The sequence below is a fragment of the Callithrix jacchus genome, chromosome 2, assembly GCF_049354715.1.
Source record: "Callithrix jacchus isolate 240 chromosome 2, calJac240_pri, whole genome shotgun sequence".
Classification (NCBI taxonomy): Eukaryota; Metazoa; Chordata; class Mammalia; order Primates; family Cebidae; genus Callithrix; species Callithrix jacchus.
Window position 1 is genome coordinate 96,370,450 of NC_133503.1, and position 21,988 is coordinate 96,392,437.

A 21,988-nucleotide genomic window follows, 5' to 3' on the forward strand; every position below is an offset into this window, starting at 1 on the left:
AGACATTCATATTAATGCAAAAAAATAATGAGCACAAGATTAGCAAATAATAAATATAAAAAATATTTTTCTGGCTTTTAAATCTTCGTAAAAGATAACTGACTATGTAAAGTAAAAATATTATAGCATTTATATAGAAACAAAATGTATGAAAACAATAACACAAAGGAGAAAAGTGTAAAATAAAGGAACACTGTTGGCCAGGCACCATGGCTCATGCCTGCAAACCCAGCACTTTCAGAGGCCAAGGTGGGCAGATCACTTGAGGTCGGAGTTCACGACTAGCCTGGCCAACATGGTAAAACCCTGTCTTTACTAAAAAATACAAAAAATTAGTCAGGTGTAGTGGCAGGTGCCTTAATCCCAGTTACTTGGGTGGCTGAGGCAGGAGAATCACTTGAACCTTGGAGGTGGCAGTTGCAGTGGGCCAAGATCACACCACTGCATTCCAGCCTGGGCAAAAGAGTGAGACTCTGTCTCAAAAGAAAAAGAAAAGAACGTTATTACATTGTTGCAAGGTTCTCAAACTATATCTGAAGTATCATTATACTGATTCCAGATAACACTAGAGTTAAGTTAAAAATAGCTTCATTAGTGAATTCTATCAAAGATTCAAGGAAGAAATAATACCAATTCTGCATATTTCTTCTAAAATACCGAAGTGGGACAAACACTTCCCAACTAATCTTAGGAGACCAGCATTGCTCTGACATCAGAACATACAAAGATACTTAAGAAAAAAGAAGTATAAAATAATACCCCTCATGAACAAAGATCCCTCATTTAACAAAATCAAATCCAGCAATATATAAAAAGAATAACACTATGATCAAGTGAGGTATACACATAAGAAAATCAAGCAATGACGTTCACCACACTAATAGATAAAAAATGCTTTCCCCCTGAAATCAAGGCAATGACATGTGGCTCTCAACACTGAAAAACATTTTACTGGAGGCTCTGGCCAGAGAGATAAGGTAAAAAAGAAATAAACAGCAATCAGATTGAAAAGGAAAAAAGTAAAACTATCTTTATTATCAGATGGTATGATGATTCATGTAGAAAATCCTGAGAAATCTACATAAAAAGCTAATAAATACATGAAGTAAGGTCGTAAGATTCAGGGACGATATACAAATATCAAATTTATTTGTGAATACTCCTGTAATTAAAATTTTTTAAAATAGTATCAAAACATTAAATACTTAGGGATAAATTTAACAAAAATGTGTAATATTTGTACTCTGAAATTTATAAAACATTGTTGAGAGAAATTAAAGACTATCTAAATGAACAGATATACTACGCTTATGGATTAGAAGACTAAAAATTGTTAATTGTTGAGTTTCTTCAAATTGATCTATAGATTCAATGCAATCTCACTCAAAATACCAAAATTTTTTCTGTAGAAACTGATGAGCTGACTTTAAAGTTTGTATGAAACTACAAAGAACCTGGAATAGCCAAAACCATTTTGAAAGAGTAAACAAAGTTGAAGGACAACTGATGGAAGTTGAAGGATGAACTGATTTCAATACTTACTTAAATAAAGCTACTAAAATAATATCAGAATACCACTGGCAAATATGTATATATATACACACACACACATACATATATATATGTATATATACACACACACATACATATATATGTAGAGAGAGAGAGATTAATAAAACTGAAGAGTTCAATACGTAGACCACATATTTATGGTCAGGTGATTTTTGACAAAGGTGTCGAAGTAATTCAGTGGTAAAAAAACAAATGGTTTTTAACAAATGGTACTGGAACAATTGTATAAGCAAAAGCCAAAAAGTAATTCTTGACCCATCCATACTATAAACAAAAATTAACTTAAGTAAATCATGTATCTAAAATGTAAGACTGCCAATTATAAATGTCTAAAAACAAACATAGGAGAAAATTTTTATGATCTTGGGTTTGGTAAAAATTTCTTAGTACATATAAAATACTAATCATAATAGAAAAAGCTGATGAAATGAACTCCATCAAAATTAAAAATAACTGCTCTTCAAAAGACACTGTTAAGAAAATGGAAAAACAAGCTACATACTGTTAGAAAAATTATGCAAAACATATAATAATTAAGCCTTGTACCCAGAATATACAGAAAACTCTTACAACTCAGTAAAAGATGACAAATCACCAAAAACCAACAACAAAAAGTGAACTAAAATTTGAACAGACATTTCACAAAAATGATGCACGATGGCTGACAAGCACATAAAAAGATGCTCAACATCATTAACAACTGGGAAAATACAAGTTAAAACTATAATGGGCTATTACCATATACCCAACTAACATGGCTAAAATTACAAAGGCTAATAATGTCAAATAATGTCAAGAATATGGAGCAAATGGAACTCTTATAGTTAAAGGAAATGCAAAATAGTGCATTCATTTTGAAAAACAGTTGGACAGTTTCTTGTAAAGCTAAAATACATTTGTCAAACAACTCAAACAATACTAATCCTAGGGATTTGCCAAAGAATAGAAAACATATTTACACACAAAGACTTTACTTGATGTTAGTACCAGTTAGTACAATGTTAACAGCTTTAGTCTTAATAGCCAAAAAGTGAAAACAACCAAAATGTCCATCAAGTGATGAATGGATAAACCAGTCTATTCAGACAACGGAATACTACTCAGCAATAAAATAAACCAATAATACACCCAACAATTTGGATAGATTGTTGATACACTCAATCTTACGTATGTTGCGTTTTATAGCTGGCTTATTTCACTTAACAGAATTTCAAAAGCATTCTCTTAAGTGAAATAAGCCAGACACAAAACGTTACATATATATGATTCCATTTACAGGAAATTCTAGAAAAGGTAAAACTTAAGGGACAAAGAGCAGAACAGTGAGTTACCAGGGAGTAGGGGTGATGGAAATGTGTAGATGATTGTGGTATAGTTACATGATTGTATACGTTCGGGAAAATGCATTAAATTATACAATTTAAACTGCTGAATTTTACTGTAAATTATACCTTAATAAAGGTATATAAATAAACCAAAAAACGTGAAAACCTGAGAATGAAAATTTACAAAAACATTTCTTTTCCTCTTATTTTTTTTTTTTTTTTTTTTGGTTTCCAATAAATTTATTTAATCAGAACTTCAAAGGGTTCTAGAAACTTCCATTTTTAACAAGCACTGCAGATGATTCTAGGTTTTCATTAAAAGTGCGATTCAGGTAAGCAACTTTACCCTTAATTGTGTGTCAGATTACATATAGAGTAAAACAAAAAGTCATGTAATGGAACAAAAAATTGCTTTAACAAAATAGTAGTAAATACAATTGGTCTTAAAAATAAAATCATATATATATAGTTGTATTCCTAAGTACAGCAGTGCCTCACTCATTCCAAGTTTCCTTTCTGTGGTTTCAGTTACCTGTAGTCAACTACATTCGGGAAAATAGGTGAGTACTGTACACTGTATAAGAAGGTATTTTGAGAGCAACAAAGACCAACCACATTCATGTAACTTTATTACAGTATGTTATCATTGTTCTATTTTATTAATCTCTTGTTATGCCTAATTTATACATTACACTTTATCATCGGTGTGTATATATAGAAAAAAGGTGTATAAAGGTTTGGTACTATCTGAGGTTTCAGGAGTCCACTGGGGGCCTTGGGATGCATCCCCTGAAGATAAGGGGAAACTACTGTATGCAAAATCGAAAGCTATACAACAATTAAAAACATTGAGAGGGCAAATCTAAGTATAAGTGAAGACATTCCGCTGAATTCCCAGGTTTCATCGAGCATCAAAAACGACCAATCTTTTAGTCCTTTTCTTGTACATTATTCTGTATCCACATTCTCTGCATCTGATTGGATCCCTAGATTTTATTTCATTTTCTGTGTGACATTCTCCACAGATATATATCATTGGTTGCTGCTTTGGAGGTTGAACGTCCTTCTGAGTGTCCATTGTTAGCCCCTCAACAAACCCGCCAACTCGCTACCTACGCAACACGGGCTCTTTTCCTCTTATTTAACAAAGATTATTTCAACAGACACATTCACCAAAATACAAAATGCGCTAAATAAACTAATCAAATACTTACTCAACTACTAAAACAGGAAGCAAATGTAATCACATCATGAACATTTGAAATTATTCTTATTACAAGTTTTTTTAAAGATACATCGTTTTCAATTCCATATCAATATTTCCTACCTTCCCAACCCTATCCCATCTTGTTTTTTTAATATAACCACTGTTATATTAAATCAATTAAATCAATTAATAGAAAGAAACCACTGTTTTCAATTCTGAAATTATAAACCAAAGTTAAGTTAAATTAAAACAATCTTTTTGTTACTTATTTTAGCAAAAAAGGTTCTAAAGGGCTGGGCATGGTGGCTCACACCTCTAATCCCAGCCATTTGGAGGCTGAGATAGGAGGATCATATGAGCCCAGGAGTTTGAGACCAACCAAAGCAACAAAGGGAGATCCTCATCTGTAAAAAAGAATTTGTCTTTAATCAGCCGGGCATGCTAGCATGCACCTGTAGTGCCAGCTACTCCAAAGCTGAGGTGGAAAAATCACCTGAGCCCAGGAGTTCCAGGCTGCAGTGCAATATGATTGTACCACAGCACTCCAGCCTGGGCAAAAGAGCAAGAACCCCATCTCAAAAAAAAAAAAAAAAAAGGGTTCTGAAGAAATAGGAAAGAAATAATAAACAGCCTAACTATATGCCAGCAGTGAATGATCTGTAGGTTTTAAAGCATCCCAAAATACCCCAAGATGGTAATAACTAGAAATATTTGGCATGAAGGAAAAATTTTAAAATTTACTCAAAGTGTACCAAGTTTTCCAGCTTTAACTTAACATCTAGAACAGAGGCCACAATTAAAAAAGTAGCCTAATTATTTTATAATTTTGTTTAAATACCTAACAATACATGTTCTACATTTTCTTTCAGATACCCTACCTTTCCTGAGGATGGAGGAGAAGGACTAGCACAAGGACTTGGGTAACTACTGCTGTCTGTAGATTTCACAGAAGACTGATCTGATCGGTCATCAGTGCCTCGCTTGGTATGTAAAATTCCCCTATCTTTGTACTTCTGAGGTGGGTGTAATGCTGGAGACGGAGATTTCATCAATACTCTTGAGCAAGGAGGAAGCAAAGATCAATTATATATAAATTTATAATACAAAGATCAGTTATATATAAGTTTATAATACAAAGCAGATGCCATTCCAATCCAAAGTCCCAATGATATTATGATTTATGGAATAGTATTTAAAAATACTAAGGTCAGGAAATATAGATGTCTATGACAGTATTAAATTTACAACTACATATGAGATCCTGAGCAAGTCTCTTAACTAACCTGAGCTTTAATTTCCTTGTCTGCTAAATAAAAGGATGATATCTAAACTCTAAGATTTTTCTATTCTAAAATTCTATGAAAAAATGCCACAAACATGGCAGTCAGGAATTTCATACTTTTTTTTAAAGTATGGGTTTTTCTGGGTCAATCAGCCATTAAGTACTTCCTGATATGTTGCAATATAAAGTTTGCAACACCACCTATACAATATTCTTCTCAAAATATTGGATCCAATCAAGCCCTGAGAGCTAACCACCAGCTTACATAAGATACATAGGGCACAGAAACAAAATTTTATTTTTTGTTTCTTGTTTCTTTTCTGTTTTGGCTTACATATTTAAAAGTAAATCCCACACATCATGTCATTTTATCTTTCCATATTTAAATATGCATCTGTTAAAATGGGTGCACTGTCCCTACATAACCAACGTGGTTACCAATCCCAATAAAATTATCATTTCCTCAATGTTTTAAATTATTGATGTATTTGAATCAGCACAAGGAAGACTCATGCATTTTATATTAGTATGTCATGTTTCTTGAGTCTAACAAAATTTTTTATAGGCTGGTTTAGGAATAACTCTATCACATAACAATGTCTATGAAAATATATTCCCACATTCTAAATAACTAATGCTCAAGAAAATTATAGAACAACATTTTCAAAAAGTGGGGAGTATCTAAGTAAAAAATGTACTTTTTAGTCTTCTCCTTTCTCAGCAGGGCTTAGACCAGAAGGAAAGGTTCAGGCATATATTTTGCAAGCTTTCCTTGGAAACTTGTTGAATTATTCCTACAACGTAATATCTGAAGAACGTGAAAACCAACATGCTTTATTCCTCTTTAACAGAAGTTTTAAATGATATTAAGCCTTTATGTTTCATTCAAATATGAGAAAGTCTGATCAAAAAAAGTACTAAAAAACCTTACCTGATCCTTGAAAAAACAGTAAACATCATGTATCTTTTATGTTTCCATTGTTTCTATTTTCAGTTTAACTATAAAATTATATTCTTACTACAGAGACTTTTCTACCCATATTGCCAAAACTAGCCTCATAGGCAAGAATGATTTTTGCTATCAATTTTAACAAGTTGAAAACCTACTATGAAGTAACCTAAATTTGATTCTAATGAGTGTTTTTATAACCAGAAACATTTCTGAATCATGCCCAATGATTTATTATAACCACTATCATATTACTAAAATATACTTTTTACATAAATAATTCAGTATGAACTGTCTCATTAATAATCATAAAAACACCACCATATCTAATTGCAAAAGAACAAAAGAAGAATTTAGCTAAATTATGACAAAAATCTTGTCATATAACAGTAAATTTGTTTACTTCTTATATGCCTCCCCTCAATCAAATGTAAATCCTCTGGAGGAGATCTTATCTGCTTTGTACACTTCGAGATTCCTCATACCAAAAACTGGCATTCAACGTGTCACTGAATGAAGAATTTTTCTATATGAATGCTAGTCAGCAGTATTGATATCTAGATAAGGCTTGTAAGGAGGTTGTTCTTTCAAATGGCTATAGCCAGTACTGCTAAGGCCATCTAGGTAAAATGTTACTTCACATATATCAAGTAAAATATTTAAATTAAAAATGTCTACATATTTTTGAGATCCTAAATATGTGAATTCTAGAAATTAGATATTTTGACCTTTTCCTTCGAAAGAGTTGCCTTATTAAATAACACATAGATACCAATAGTTTAAAATCCTTATTACCTTGGTACTTAGAAGAATTAAGTTTGATAAGCAGAAAACTCTTTCCACTTTATTGCTACCTTTTTATGGATCTTAGATTATTTTTAAAAAGTAATTTTTAATTATAAAAGCACATGATTCTAAGATAAATAATTTATTTTCATAAAGAAAAAGTGACCCATTTTGGTAAAATGTCATAAATTTACCTTTCTGTAGTAGTACACTCATCAGAAAATTCAGTATCTGCTGAACATTTCCTACTATTATTTGATCTCCAAGATGAGGCCAAAGGAAGCTCTTCTGAAGACATAGGCCTTGGCCTTTGACCAATTCCAGATGGTTGTTGCAAACCTGCAGACTGTTCTTCAGTGCTTAAAACAGCTATAATTGCTCTTATGGTAGCTTCATCAACTTGAGACCAAGGTTTAGATGGAGCTCTCATTCGGCGTAAAAATAAGTTATGCCACTTCTGTCTGAGCTGCAGCAATAAACTAGCTGCCTGTAATAGTTCAAATAGATACAAGCAAATGATATCACATATGCAAAACACCTATTTGTTGATTAGTTTCCATTAGTTTGCAACTATTTCCAATAAACATATTTCACATTTCATATCATTTACTACTAATTTCATTATTTTTAATGCATGAATGAAATTAAATTTATTTATAATATTTTAGGTACAAAAGTCACAAAATCAAATTAAACAGTCTAATAACAAAGACAGTAAACAATAATTGTGGTAGGGTGTGATTAATACAAGAAAAGTAGCAGTGGGGTAAATTAAAATATATGTAATTCATACTGTTATTTTAGTGCCTGTAGCATATCCAAATTATCATGTCCTGAAGGCAGCTGGATTCAAAGAAAGGTCTAAGATATAAACTTGAAAGTCACCAGTTCCTAAAAAGTTGCAAAATATATAAATAGAGGTAAAGTCCCCAGGGACTGTTCAGAGGGAGTAAGAAGATGAAAGCAAGACACAAAGTGCTAGAGAACTTAAAATTTAAGGCACAAACATATGTAGCAGCATCTGTGAAACAACCTATGAAGGACTACAGAGAAACAAGAACTAAGAAAGATTAATGTTACAGTAACTAGTGACAAAGAATTTGGGGCAGGAGTAAGGAAGAAAATTGGGAAAGGGCAGGATTACAAAAAGGAGGATATGGACAATAGTGATAAATAACAGAGAGAGGTCACATTTATCCAGGACAGCAGATGGACTTTGACAACATGAAGGACACAGTTGACTTTGGTAAGTACAGTTTCAGTGAAGGATTGGTGGGAATGGAAGTGAGAGTGTAGTAGGTCGAAGTGAGGAATGAATGGATGCTAAAAAAGTAAACCTAGCTTGGTGCTTCCCAAAAACAAATAGAGAATGATCTTGGAAAGTAGAGATAGAATCAAGGGGAGGCTTTGCCATGAAAATTTGTAATTTGAAAAGAAACATTCAACTCCCCTCAAACCCCCAATTCAGAGGTATATGCAAAGAGAAAATATAATGGACTCCTATCTTTCTCTCAGAAACAGAGTTATACAAAATAAAAGTTCTTTTGTACCCAGTACTCAATAGTTTCTTACATATCCAGAAATACTCAAGGATAACTGCTATAGTTTGAGTTTTTGTCCCCTCCAAAATTTCATGTTGAAACTTAATCTCCAATGCAATAGTAATAGGAGGTGTTGGCCTTTGAGGGGTAATTGAGTCACGAGGGCTCTGGCTCCATGAATTGGATTCTGTATCCTTATAAAAGAGCTTGATGGAGGGAGTTCATGCCCACTTGCCCTGCCTTTTGCCATGTGAGTACACAGTATTCCTGCACTTCAGAGGAGGCAGAGTTCAGTGGCCCTCACCCAATGTCAGCACCTTGATCTCAGACTTAACATCCTTCAGAACTGTGAGAAATAAACTTCTTTTCTTTATAAATCACTATAGCAGCAACAACAGACTAAGACAATTACCTTGCTCAAATACTGAGCCACAACTGGGGTTTTCCAAGTCTTCTGTTGGAATAAATCCCAATACACAGAAGATAATGAATGAGGTCCCTATGAAAACTAAAAAAAAGCTGTATTCTCTGATACTAAGGGCTCAATATTACAGATAAAATTTTTATCATACTACATATCAAGTCACACTAACTGAATGAAAGAAATTTATTACACTACTAGAAAGTAACTTACCTCTGGCTCTAGTTTGAAATTGAGCCACTCATCAAGTTTCAAGGCTGCCAAATTAGCTGTAGTTTTGTCCTCCATTTCACTATCACTACTGTCATTGGGAATGCCATCCACTGTCCAAGCACATAATGAAAAAAAAATCACTTTTACCTTCTTACATTATGGAAAAAAACTAAGAAGAATAAATATTCTTCATGTACACAAACCCTCCCGACATACTAACAATTTGTGTGGGAAGTCCTTCAAACCCAAAGATCACATATTAAATCTCAATATTTATTTTAAAGAAAAAAAAGACACCAGTTGAAGACTATGATCTCTAATCACAATGCACGAAAACAAAAGGGACAAGAATATAAAATCTGAAGCACCATCTTTAATAACCGGATGAAGAAGAAACAAAGAGCATAATTCAAGAAAGGAATGACAACACTACAGATCAAGAACTAAGAAAGGAGCTCAAAGCAATACTTTTATAAAGTCACAGCTTTCAATTTTAAAAAAGAAAAACTAAATAGCTAAATACAACTTAGAAAAATAGCATTAAACCCAAAGAAGATAGAAAATTTAAAAAGATGAATTACAAAGACAAAATGGTAATAATTAAAACTATAATCAAGTTCTTTGAAAAGATTAAGAGACAACCTTCTGTAAACTAACAAAGGAAGAAGAAAGCAAAAATCTATGTACAAAATCAGGTTATGTAAAAATTATGTACAAAAATAAGATTATAAAATTAATATAGAATGCATTATAAAATTAATATAGGCTAAAATATACAGTATGTATAAGCAAATTTAAAATCTTCAAAGAAATTTATTATTTTCCATAAGAAAATTACTAAAACTAAAAGGAGAATAACTAGAAAAATCCAAATATGTTTAAGGAAGAAATCAAAGAGATCCCTGAATAACATCAACAAAGAAGTCCAGAATGCCATGTCTCTTAATTTTGCATGGAATCAAATAATGATCAGTTCCTTTAACAAGACAAATCTAACCCTAACCCCAAAATTTGATTAACACATAAAACCTACATACCGGAATATGTACCAGCACGCACCACATAAATCCTACAAGTCAGCCTCAACAATGAAGATGCATATAAGAGTTTTAAATAAAATGCTACGAAAACATCCAGCAATGTAATAAATCACACTTAGTCCAAGAAAGATTTATTTTCGGAACAAAATAATAGTTCCATAAGAAAATCTATATACCATATCAATAATTTTGATTATATGAACAAATGCTAAAATGCTATTTAGCATTTGAGCTATTGTTAATAGCTATTATTGAATAGCTATAAAAATTTGCTATTCAACAAATTTTTTTTTTTTAATTTTTTTATTGGATTATAGGTTTTGGGGTACATGAGCAGAGCATGCAAGACAGTTGCGTAGGTACACGCATGGCAGTGTGCTTTCTTTTCTTCTCCCCTTCACCCACATTTGGTTTTTCTCCCCAGGCTATCCCTCCCCACCTCCCCCTCCCACTGGCCCTCCCCTTTTCCCCCCAATAGACCCCAGTGTTTAGTACTCCCCTTTCTGTGATACCATCTCACGCCAGTTAGAATGGCGATCATTAAAAAATCTGGAGACAACAGATGCTGGAGAGGATGTGGAGAAAAAGGAACACTTTTACACTGTTGGGAGTGTAAATTAGTTCAACCATTGTGGAAGACGGTGTGGCGATTCCTCAAGGCCTTAGAAATAGAAATTCCATTTGACCCAGCAATCCCATTACTGGGTACATATCCAAAAGACTATAAATCGTTCTACTATAAGGACACATGTACACGAATGTTCATTGCAGCACTGTTTACAATAGCAAAGACCTGGAATCAACCCAAATGCCCATTGATAATAGACTGGATTGGAAAAATGTGGCACATATATACACCATGGAATATTATGCAGCAATCAGAAATGATGAGTCTGTGTCGTTTGTAGGGACATGGATGAATCTGGAGAACATCATCCTCAGCAAACTGACACAAGAACAGAAAATGAAACACCGCATATTCTCACTCATAGGCGGGTGATGAAAAATGAGAACACATCAACAAATTTTTAACACAAAAACAAAAACAGAAAAAACCTTCTATGCCAGGTGTGGTGACTCATGCCTATAGCACCAGCTACTCGGAAGGCTAAGGTGAGAGGATCACTTGAACCTTGGAGTTCAGGGTTAAAGTGAGCTATGACTACTGCACCATTGCACTCCATCCTAAGTGACAGAGCAAAAACCTATCTCTTAAAAACAAACACACACAAAACCCTCTTCCCTAATTTAATAGAAACACTTCTATTAAAATTAACATTATAATCAATGGTATAACTTTAGAATTTGAGACTTTAAATTCAATAAGACAAAATGGACCATTACTTCAGTTTTCTAATGTCTTCAAAAAGAAATGAAAAAAATACATTTCGGTAATAAAGTATTACTACCTGAAGGTAATATAATTCAAAAAATTACAAAGTCCAAAGGATTAATGGGTTTAACATGGTACATAAAATATGTCTGCAATAATGTTCCTACTATGCAAGTTCAGCAAGAAAATGAAACAAAGAGAATCCATTCACCATGACAACTGAAAACAGCAACAAAAGAATCACCTTAGGAAGTATCCCCAACGTTTATAAAAGTTACCAAAAAAAAAAATACATTGCTGAATATCCTTAAGATAAATTTAAAAGAAGGTATGGTAAATTTCCTGGAAGGAAACTTTAAATTAACATACAACAGAGGCCAGGCGGGGTGGCTCACACCTGTAATCCCAACACTTTGGGAGGCCGGATTCAGCAGATTGGTTGAGCCCAGGAGTTCTATACCAGCCTGGGCAACATGGTGAAACCCCATCTCTACAAAAAAATATGAAAATTAGCCAGGATGGTAGTGTGTGCCTTTAGTCCCAGCTACTCAGGAGACCGAAGTGGGAAGATCACTTGAACCTGGGAGGCAGAGGTTGCAATAAGCTGTAATTGCACCACTGAACTTCAGCCTGAGAGAAAGAGCAAGACCCTATATCAAACAAACAAACACAAAAGAATTGTTGTTTGTAGAAAGGATTAGAAAAGATGACTACTGAATATTCATTATAAAAAACAGGTAAGATTATCAAATAATAACTCAATAACAGAAAGGCAGGAAAGAGTTACAGCTAGAACTTCTATTACCAGATATTAGAATTTATTAATAAACAAAAATACTAAACAAGAAGGTACAGTATAAAGGCAGAAATGTAAAGGAATAGAATATTATTATTCCTTTAAGATTATATTAGGAATATATATAGAATATTATTATTCCTATAAGGGTTAGACAAAGATATCAAATTTGATAAGCAATCATGCAAGCTTTCTAAAGGAGGATATATAAGAACTATTTAATAAATGGTACAAATGATGGGAAAGCACTTGGAAAAACTTAGATCTTCGTTTTAAGCCTGAATCAACTCAACATGGTTAAAAAAATCTTAAAATCAAATTATAGAAAACAAAAACAATATCATATCAATGGAGAGATGATATTTTCTTAGCTTTGGAAGTGAATAGTAAAGGGAAAGATTATTTAGTTTAAATATACAGCAATCAAAACTCAGAACTCAAAATATATAACACTAAAATGAATTCTAAATTGCATTGAATGTGATAGAAAAAAGATAATATCTTTAAACTATAAAGCTATCATTCAAACTTTTTAGTAAAATATCAGTACCCAAATAAATGGGCAGAAGATGAAAAAACAACTCAACTAAAGGGAAATATAAAGAAATGCATGGAGAGTTATTTCTTTTTGACAGAAATAAAAAGAGCAAATGAAGGAATCTTTAAATATTTTATCTTTAAAACCAACACCAAATAATGGTATAGTTGCCATAAAATTCATGCTTAATTGTGCTAATATGATTGGGTATGAAGGAATAACTATAAATAATATCTATACATTTTTATCAAGTAATTCCCACTTCAAAGAGTTTTATCCCAAAGAAAATATCCAATGTATTAAAGCAGAACGACACACAGGTAGAGATGTTAATGTAGCAATGCCCCAACCTTGTCCATAATCTCATAAATTATCAATCATACTATTTCTACTCTCTCCATACAAACTTAACACCCTCAATCTCTAGGCATATTCAGTAGAGCTAACCACTCTTTTCTTGAAACATATTTACCTCCAACACTGAACCACTTTCTTCCTCTACTCAAATTTACATATTCTCTTTAGGAAATCCATTCTCATGTCTATAAATACCATTTACAAGCTGATGACTTCCAAATTTGTATTGCTAGCCCAGACATCTTCCCTGAGCTCCAGAAATGCATATCCAACTGCTTCCTGAAAAAAAATGTACTTAGAATGTCTTAGCCATTTCAAAGTTAACATGTCTAAAAAGAACCCTTAATTTCTCCCCTACACAATGTGCTCCTTCCAGTTTTCTGAATCTCAAATGAGTGACAAGCTACTATCACCTGAGAATTCTGATTGACTCCTCCCTTTCCCTTACTATCCACATTCAATCTAGTAGGTACTAGCGCCTTCGAAATAATTTTTTTTTTTTCAGATGGAGTCTTGCTCTGTTGCACTGCAACCTCCACCTCCTGGGTTCAAGCAATTCTCCTGCCTCAGCTTTCCAAGTAGCTGGGATTACAGGTGCCCACCACTGTGCCCAGCTAATTTTTGTATTTTCAGTAGAGATGGGGTTTCACCATCTTGGCCAGGCTAGTCTTGAACTCATGACCTCATGATCCACCCGCCTCAGCATCCCAAAGTGCCGGGATTACGGACATGAGTAAGCCCCCAAAATAATTTTATATCTACTTCTCTTTGTATCAGTGATCACTATTTTATCTCTGACCCATCATCTACTGTTCGAAGACCACTGCAAAAGCCTCCTGCCTGCCTCCACTCTTCTATTCTTGTCCCTCCTGTAATTCATCCCCTCAGCTAAAATGATCTTTTGGAACGTATCATATGTCATTCCTTTACTTAAAACCTTTTAATGGCTTCCTTTGCATTTCTATGGCCTATGAGTCCTCGCTTTCCTTTCAACCTTATCTCATCATTGCCCTCTTCCATTGATCAATGCACTGTAATCACACAGCCTTTCTGTCAATTCCTAGATCATTTCCTAGCACAGAATCTTGGGGCTTTACACCTTTCTCCACCTACAGCACATTTTTGCTTCTTCTTGTGGCTGGATTCTTCTCATATTGCAGGTCTCCGTTTAAGTCTTATCTTCTCAGAGAAACTTGTCTAAGCTTCCTTTCTAAAGTAGGTCACCCCTAAGGCAGTCCTCTTTGTATTTCCTTAATAGCATCACACAGATTATTTACTTTTTTACTGTTTGTCTACCCTCACTACTGTTTAAATTCCTAAGGCCAGAAACACTCTGTTATACCCTCAATGCCTAGCACAGTACCTGACATATAGTAGGTACTATTTGCTGAATCACTAAACAGCAAATAATTTGAAATATCCAAGATGTCCAACTAGAAAGGAGCATTTTAAATGAAATGCTAGGGGATCAAAGATGGCCTATTAGAAGCAGTTATAGTCAGCAGCACTCACAGAGAGGAATGAAAAGGCATAAGTGAATTTAGCACCTTCAACTGACATATTCAGGTTCTCACATAGGGATTGACTAGGCACACAAATAAACCCATGGAGAATGAAGAAAAGCAGGTGGAAGCAATGGCCCACGCTGGAGCAGCACAGAGCCAAAGGAACCCACACCCCTAGGCAAGAGAAGCAGTGAGTGATTGTATGACCCCTCCCGGAAAACCACGTTTCTCCCACGGATCTTTGCAACCTGCAAATCAGGAGATCCCTTCATGAGCCTATGCCACAGAGCAGTGTGGAGTCTTGGCAGAGCAGTCACTCAGGCACACGCAGAAACTCAGGAATTTTACACACTCTGCCCCTGGGATCCCTAGCAAGGCAGGAAATCTGTTTGTACATATCCCTAGGAAGTAGGCTGAATCCAGAAGCCAAGAAGTATCATTCTACGGGTCCCACTTCCATGGCACCTCACAAATTAAGACCAGACCCACTGGCTTGAAATCCCAGCCAGAAAACAGCAGCAGGTTGGAGTCCGCCTGAGATGGGGCTGAGCTCCCAGGCGGAGGGGTGGCTGCCATCTCTGTGGTTTGGTTGACTCAGCCACTCCAGCCTGCTGGCTGTGGCAAATACAGGTGGTCTGGATGAAGAAGGGTTCCCACCAATGCAGCACATCTGCTGTATCAAAACGAAGCCAAACTGCTTCTTTGCACAGGTCCCTGATCCCATTCCTCCTGACGGGGTGAGACCTCAGAATGGGAGCCTCCAGTCACGTCCTACAGGTGCATGTGGGCTGGCAACAGATCAATAACCCCCTGGGACAGAATTTCCAGAGGAAGGAGCTGGCTCCCATCTTTGCTGTTTTACAGCCTTCACTGGTGATAACTCCAGGTATGAGAAAAACTGAGGCAACTGGGGTCTGGAGTGGAGCCCCAGCAAACTGCAGCAGCCCTATGGTAGAATGGCCTGACTCTAAAAGAAAAACAAACAGAAAACACCACCACCACCACCAACAAAAAAGACCCCAAACAAACCTCATTCAAAGGTCAGCATCCTGAAAGATTGAAGGTAGATAAGCCCACAGAGGTGAGAAAGAATGCAAAAACACTGAAAACTCAAAAAGCCAGAGTGCCTCTTCTCCTCCAAATGACTGTGAGACCTGTCTGATAAGGGCTTAAAACTGGGCTGAGGCTGAGATGGCTGAATTGACAGAAGTAGGCTTCAGAAGGTGGGTAATAACAAACTTTGCTGAGCTAAAGAAGCATGTCGTAACAAAATGCAAAGAAGCTAGGAATCATGATAAAACAATATAGGAGCTGATGGCCAGAATAGAAAGTTTAGAGAAAAACGTAACTGACCTGATGGAGCTGAAAAACAGAACATGGGAACTTCACAATGTAATCACAAGTATCAACAGCAGCATAGACCAAGCAAAGAAAAGATCTCATAGCTTAAAGACTATCTTTCTGAAATAAGACAGGCAGACAAGAATAGAGAAAAAATAAAACTTCTGGGAAATATGGGATTATATAAAGAGACTGAACCTATAACTGATTGGGGTAGCTGAAAGAAATAGGAGAATAGAACCAAGTTGGAAAACATACTTCAGGATATCATCCAGAAGAAGTTCCCCAATCTAGCAAGACAGCCCAACATTCAAATTCAGGAAATCCAGAGAACCCTAGCATAATATTCCACGAGAAGATAAACCCAAGACACAAAATCAGCAGATTCTCCAAGGTCAGAATGAAAGAAAAAATGTTAAGGGCAGCCAGAGAGAAAGGCCAGGTCACATACAAAGGGAAGTCCATCAGACTAACAGCAGACCTCTCAGTGGAAACTCTACAAGCCAGAAGACATTGGGGGACAATATTCAACACTCTTAAAGAATTTGCAACCCAGAATTTCATATCTGGCCAAATTACACTTTATAAGTGAAGGAGAAATAAGATCCTTTTCAGACAAGCAAAGGCTGAGGGAATTTGTCATCACCAGGCCCACCTTGCAAGAGCTCTTGAAGTAACCACTAAATATGAAAGGGAAAAACCATTACCAGCTACTGCAAAAACACAATGAAGTACACAGATCAGTAACACTATGAAGCAACCACATAAACAAGTCTGCAAAATAATCAGCTAGCATCATGATGACAGGATCAAATTTACACATAACAATACTAACCTGAAAGGTAAATGAACTAAATGCCCCAATTAAAAGGCACCAAATGGCAAGTTGGATAAAGAGCCAAGATCCATGGGTATGTTGTCTTCAAGAGACCCATCTCACATGCAAGTCACACAAAGACTCTAAAGAAAGGGATGGAGGAAAATTTACCAAGCAAATGGAAAACAGAAAAAGGCAGTGGTCACAATCCTAGTTTCTGACAAAACAAACTTTACACCAATAAATATCAAAGAAGGGCATTACACAGTGGTAAAGGGTTCAATTCAACAAAAAAATTAACTATCCTAAATATATATGCACCCAATACAGGAGCACCCAGATTCATAAAACAAGTCTTAGAGACCTACAAAGATACTTAGACTCCCAGAAAATAATAGTGAGAGACTTTAATACCTCACGGACAGCATTAGACAGTTCATCAAGACAGAAAATTAACAAAGATATTCAGGACCTGAACCCAGCTCTGGATCAAGTGGACCTGATAGATATCTACAAAACTCTCCACCCAAAAACAAGAGAATATACATTCTTCTCATTGCCATATGGCATTTACTCTAAAATTGATCACGCAATTGAAAGTAAAACACTCAGGCCAGGCGTGGTGGCTCACGCCTGTAATCCCAGCACTTTAGGAGGCCGAGGCGGGTGGATCACGAGGTCAAGACATCGAGACCATCCTGGTCAACATGGTGAAACCCCGTCTCTACTAAAAATACAAAAAATTAGCTGGGCATGGTGGTGCATGCCTGTAATCCCAGCTACTCAGGAGGCTGAGGTAGGAGAATTGCCTGAATCCAGGAAGCGGAGGTTGCAGTGAGCCGAGATTGCGCCATTGCACTCCATCCTGGGTAACAAGAGCGAAACGCCATCTCCAAAAAAAAAAAAAAGGAAAGTAAAACACTCCTCAGCAAATGCAAAAGAAGTGAAATCATAGCAGTCTCTCAGAACACAGCACAAATTAGAACTCATGACTAAGACATCCGCTCAAAATCACACAACTACATGGAAACTGAACAGCCTGCTCCTGAATGACTTGAGTAAATAATGAAATTAAGGCAGAAATCAAGAAGTTATTTGAAATTAATGAGAACAAAGACACAATGCAGCACAATCTCTGGGACACAGCTAGAGTAGTATTAAGACGGAAATTCACAGCACTAACTGAGCACATCAAATAGCTAGGAAGATTTCAAGTTAACAACCTAGCCTATCAATCAAAGCAATTAGAGAATCAAGAGCAAACAAACCCCAAAGCTGGCAGAAGACATGAAATAACTAAGATCAGAGCAGAACTGGAGGAGACAGAGACACAAAAAAACCCTCCAAAAATAAAAATTGGTGAATCCAAGAGCTGGATTTTAAAAAATCAATAAAATAGACTTCTAGCTAGACTAATAAAGAAGAAAAAGAGAGAAGAACCAAATAGACACAATAAAAAACAATACAAGGGATCTCACCATGGACCCCATGGAAATACAAACTACCATCAGAGAATACTATAAACACCTATATGCAAATAAACCAGAAAATCTAGAAGAAAGAGACAAATTCCTGGACACATACACACTCCCAAGACCGAACCAGAAAGAAGTTGAATCCCTGAATAGACCAATAACAAGTTCTGAAATTGAGGCAATAATAGATAGCCTACCAACTAAAAAAAGCCCAAGACCAGATGGATTTACAGCTGAATTCTACCAGAAATACAAAGAGGAACTGATACCCTTTCTTCTGAAACTATTCCAAATAACTGAAAGGAGAGACTCCTCCCTAACTCATTCTATAAGGCCAGGATCATCTTGATATCAAAGCCTGACAGAGGTACAACAAAAAAGAAAACTTCAGGCCAATATCCCTGATGAACGTTGATGCAAAAATTCTCAGTAAAATACAGGCAAACCAAATACAGCAGCACATCAAAAGGCTTATCCACCACAATCAAGTTGGCTTCATCCCTGGGATGAAAGCCTGGTTCAACATATGCAAATCAATAAAAATAATTCATCACATAAACAAATCTAAAGACAAAAAACACATGATTATCTCAATAGATGTAGAAAAGGCCTTCAATAAAATTCAACATTGTTTTGTGTTAAAAATTCAGTAAACTAGATAGTGAAGGAACATATCTCAAAATGAGCTATTTATGACAAACCCACAGCCAATATCACACTGAATGGGCAAAAGCAGGAAGCATTTCCCTTGAAAACTGTCACAATACTAGGATGCCCTCTCTCGCTATTCCTATTCAACATAAGATTGGAAGTTCAGGCCAGGGAAATCAGGCCAGAGAAAAAAATGAAGGGTATTCAGGCCGGGTGGGTGCAGTGGCTCATACCTATAATCCCAGCGCTGAGGTGGGCTTATTTGAAGTCATTTGAAGTCAAGAATTTGAGACCTGCCTAGCCAACACAGTGAAATGCCAGCTCTACTAAAAATGCAAAAAAAAAAATTAATGGAGTGTGGTGGCAGGTGTCTGTAATATGAGCTATTCTGGAGACTCAGGCAGGAGAATCACTTGAACCCAGAAGGCAAAGGCTGCAGTGAGCTGAGATCATGCCACTGCACTCCAACATGGGTGACAGAGTAAGACTCCAACTCCAAAAAAAAAAAAAAAAGATGATGAAAGAAAGAAAGAAAGAAAGAAAGAGAAAGAAAGAAAGAGAAAGAAAGAAAGAAAGAAAGAAAGAAAGAAAGAAAGAAAGAAAGAAAGAAAGAAAGAAAGAAAGGGTATTCAAATAGGAATAGAGGAAGTCAAATTATCTTTGTTTGTAGATGACAGATTATCTTTGTAGATGTTGATCATACATCTAGAAAACCCATTGTCTCAGTCAAAAGCTTCTTAAGCTGATTGGCAACTTCAGCAAGATATAAAATCAATGTGCAAAAATAGCTAGCATTCTTATACACCAACAGGTAAGCAGAAAGCCAAATCATGAATGAACTCACATTCACAATTGCTACAAAAATAATAAAAGACCTAGAAAAGGGCCAAGTATGGTAGCTCACCCCTGTAATTGCAGCATTTTGAGAGGCCAAGGCTGTCAGATGGATCACCCTGAGTTCTGGAATTTAGTTAGGCATGTGGCATGTACCTGTAATCCTGCTACTCAGGAGTCTGAGGCAGGAGAATTGCTAGAACCCAGGAGGCAGAGGTTGCAGTGAGCAGAGATTGTGCCACTCCACTCCAGCCTGGGTGACAGAGCAAGACTCCATCTCAAAAAATAAAATAAAATTTCTAGGAATATAGCTAACAAGGGAAGTGAAAGACGTCTTCAAGAGGAACTATGTACCACTGCTCAAAGAAATCAAAGAGAACACAAACAAATGGAAAAACATTCCATGCTCATGTATAGGACAATCAATATCATGGAAAGGACCATACTGCCCAGAGAAATTTATAGATTCAATGCTATTCCCATTATACTACCACCGACATTTTTCACAGACTTAGAAGAACTATTTTAAAATTCATATGGAATCAAAAAAGAGCCGATAGCCAAGAAAATCCAAAGCAGAAAGAACAAAGCTAAGGCATCACACTACCCAACTTCAAACTATACAGTACCATCCTCTCTTAGCTACAGTAGCTACAGTAGCCAAGAGAGCATGGTACTGGTACAAGAACAGACACATAGACCAATAGAATAGAATAGAGAACTCAGAAATAAGACCACACACCTACAACCATCTGATCTTCAACAAACCTGAAAAAAACAAGTAATGGGGAAAGGACTCCCTATTTAATAAATGGCACTGGGAGAACTGGCTAGCTATATGCAGAAAATCGAAACTGGGCCCCTTCCTTGCACCTTCTACAAAAATTAACTCAAGATGGATTAAAGACTTAAATGTAAAACCTCAAACCATAAAAACCCTAGAAGAAAATCTAGGCAATACCATTCAGGACATAGGCATAGGCAAAGATTTCATGACAAAAATGCCAAAAGCAATTGCAACAAAGCAAAAATGGACAAATGGGATCTAATTAAACTAAAGAGCTTCTGCACAGCAAAAGAAACAACTATCATCAGAGAAAACGGACAACCTACAGAATAGGAGAAAATTTTCACAATCTATCCATCTGACAAAGGTCTAATATCCAGAGTCTGCAAGGAACGTAAGCAAATTTACAAGAAAAAAACAACCCATTAAAAAGTGGGCAAAGGACATGAATGGACACTTCTCAAAAGATGTACATGTGGCCAACAAACATATGAAAAAAAGCTCATCACTACTGAAATGCAATTCAAAACCACAATGAGATACCATCTTATGCCAGTCAGAATGGCTATTATTAATAAGTTAAAAACAACATGCTGGTGAGGTTGAGGAGAAAAAGGAACACTTCTATACTGCTCATGGGAGTGTATATTAGTTCAACCACTGTGGGAGATAGTGTGGTGATTCTGCAAAGACCTAGGGGCAGAAATACCATCTCTGGGTAAATATCCAAAAGGAATATAAATCATTCTGTTATAAAGATACAGACACTTGTATGTTCAGTACAGCATTATTCACAATAACAAAGACATGGAATCAACCCAAATGCCCATCAATGATAAACTAGATAAATAAAATATGGTACATATACACCATAGGATACTAAACAGCCATAAAAAGGAACTAGATCATGTACTTTTCAGGGACATGGATGGAGTTGGAAGCCATTACCTCAGCAAACTAATGCAGGAACAGAAAACCAAACACTACATGTTCTCATTTATAAATGGGAGATGAATGACAGGAACACATGGACAAAGAGGGGGAACAACACACACACTGGGGCCTGCTGGGGGTGAGTGGATGGAGGAGGGAGAACATCAGGAATAATAGCTAATGGCATGATCTGTGCAGCAAACCACCATGGCACACATTTACCTATGCAACCAACTGGCATATCTTGCAAATGTACCCCTAAACTTAAAAGCTGAAGGGAAAAAA

At 35.8% G+C, this 21,988-nt stretch overlaps 2 protein-coding genes across 4 annotated transcripts in view; both read right to left on the reverse strand.

Annotated features, from left to right (window-relative positions):
- Nucleotides 1–21,988, reverse strand: part of YTHDC2 (YTH N6-methyladenosine RNA binding protein C2) — an 88,082-nt gene that overhangs the window by 6,824 nt on the left and 59,270 nt on the right. For all 3 annotated transcript variants that reach the window (XM_078365850.1, XM_035291078.3, XM_002744702.7), the window contains 3 exons: nucleotides 9,297–9,406; nucleotides 7,316–7,608; nucleotides 4,983–5,160 (listed from right to left, as the gene is read on the reverse strand). In XM_078365850.1, the coding sequence (XP_078221976.1) occupies nucleotides 4,983–5,160; nucleotides 7,316–7,608; nucleotides 9,297–9,406 (581 nt within the window). The remainder of the gene's footprint in view (nucleotides 1–4,982; nucleotides 5,161–7,315; nucleotides 7,609–9,296; nucleotides 9,407–21,988) is intronic.
- Nucleotides 3,510–4,024, reverse strand: LOC108590593 (DNA-directed RNA polymerases I, II, and III subunit RPABC4). Its single transcript, XM_017969739.4, has one exon. The coding sequence runs from the start codon at nucleotides 3,973–3,975 to the stop codon at nucleotides 3,799–3,801; it is 177 nt and encodes a 58-aa protein (XP_017825228.1). The 5' UTR covers nucleotides 3,976–4,024; the 3' UTR covers nucleotides 3,510–3,798.

Coding starts and splice junctions, on each gene's coding strand:
- LOC108590593 (XM_017969739.4), bottom strand. CDS start 3,975: ATGGACACTCAGAAGGACGTTCAACCTCCAAAGCAGCAACCAATGATA.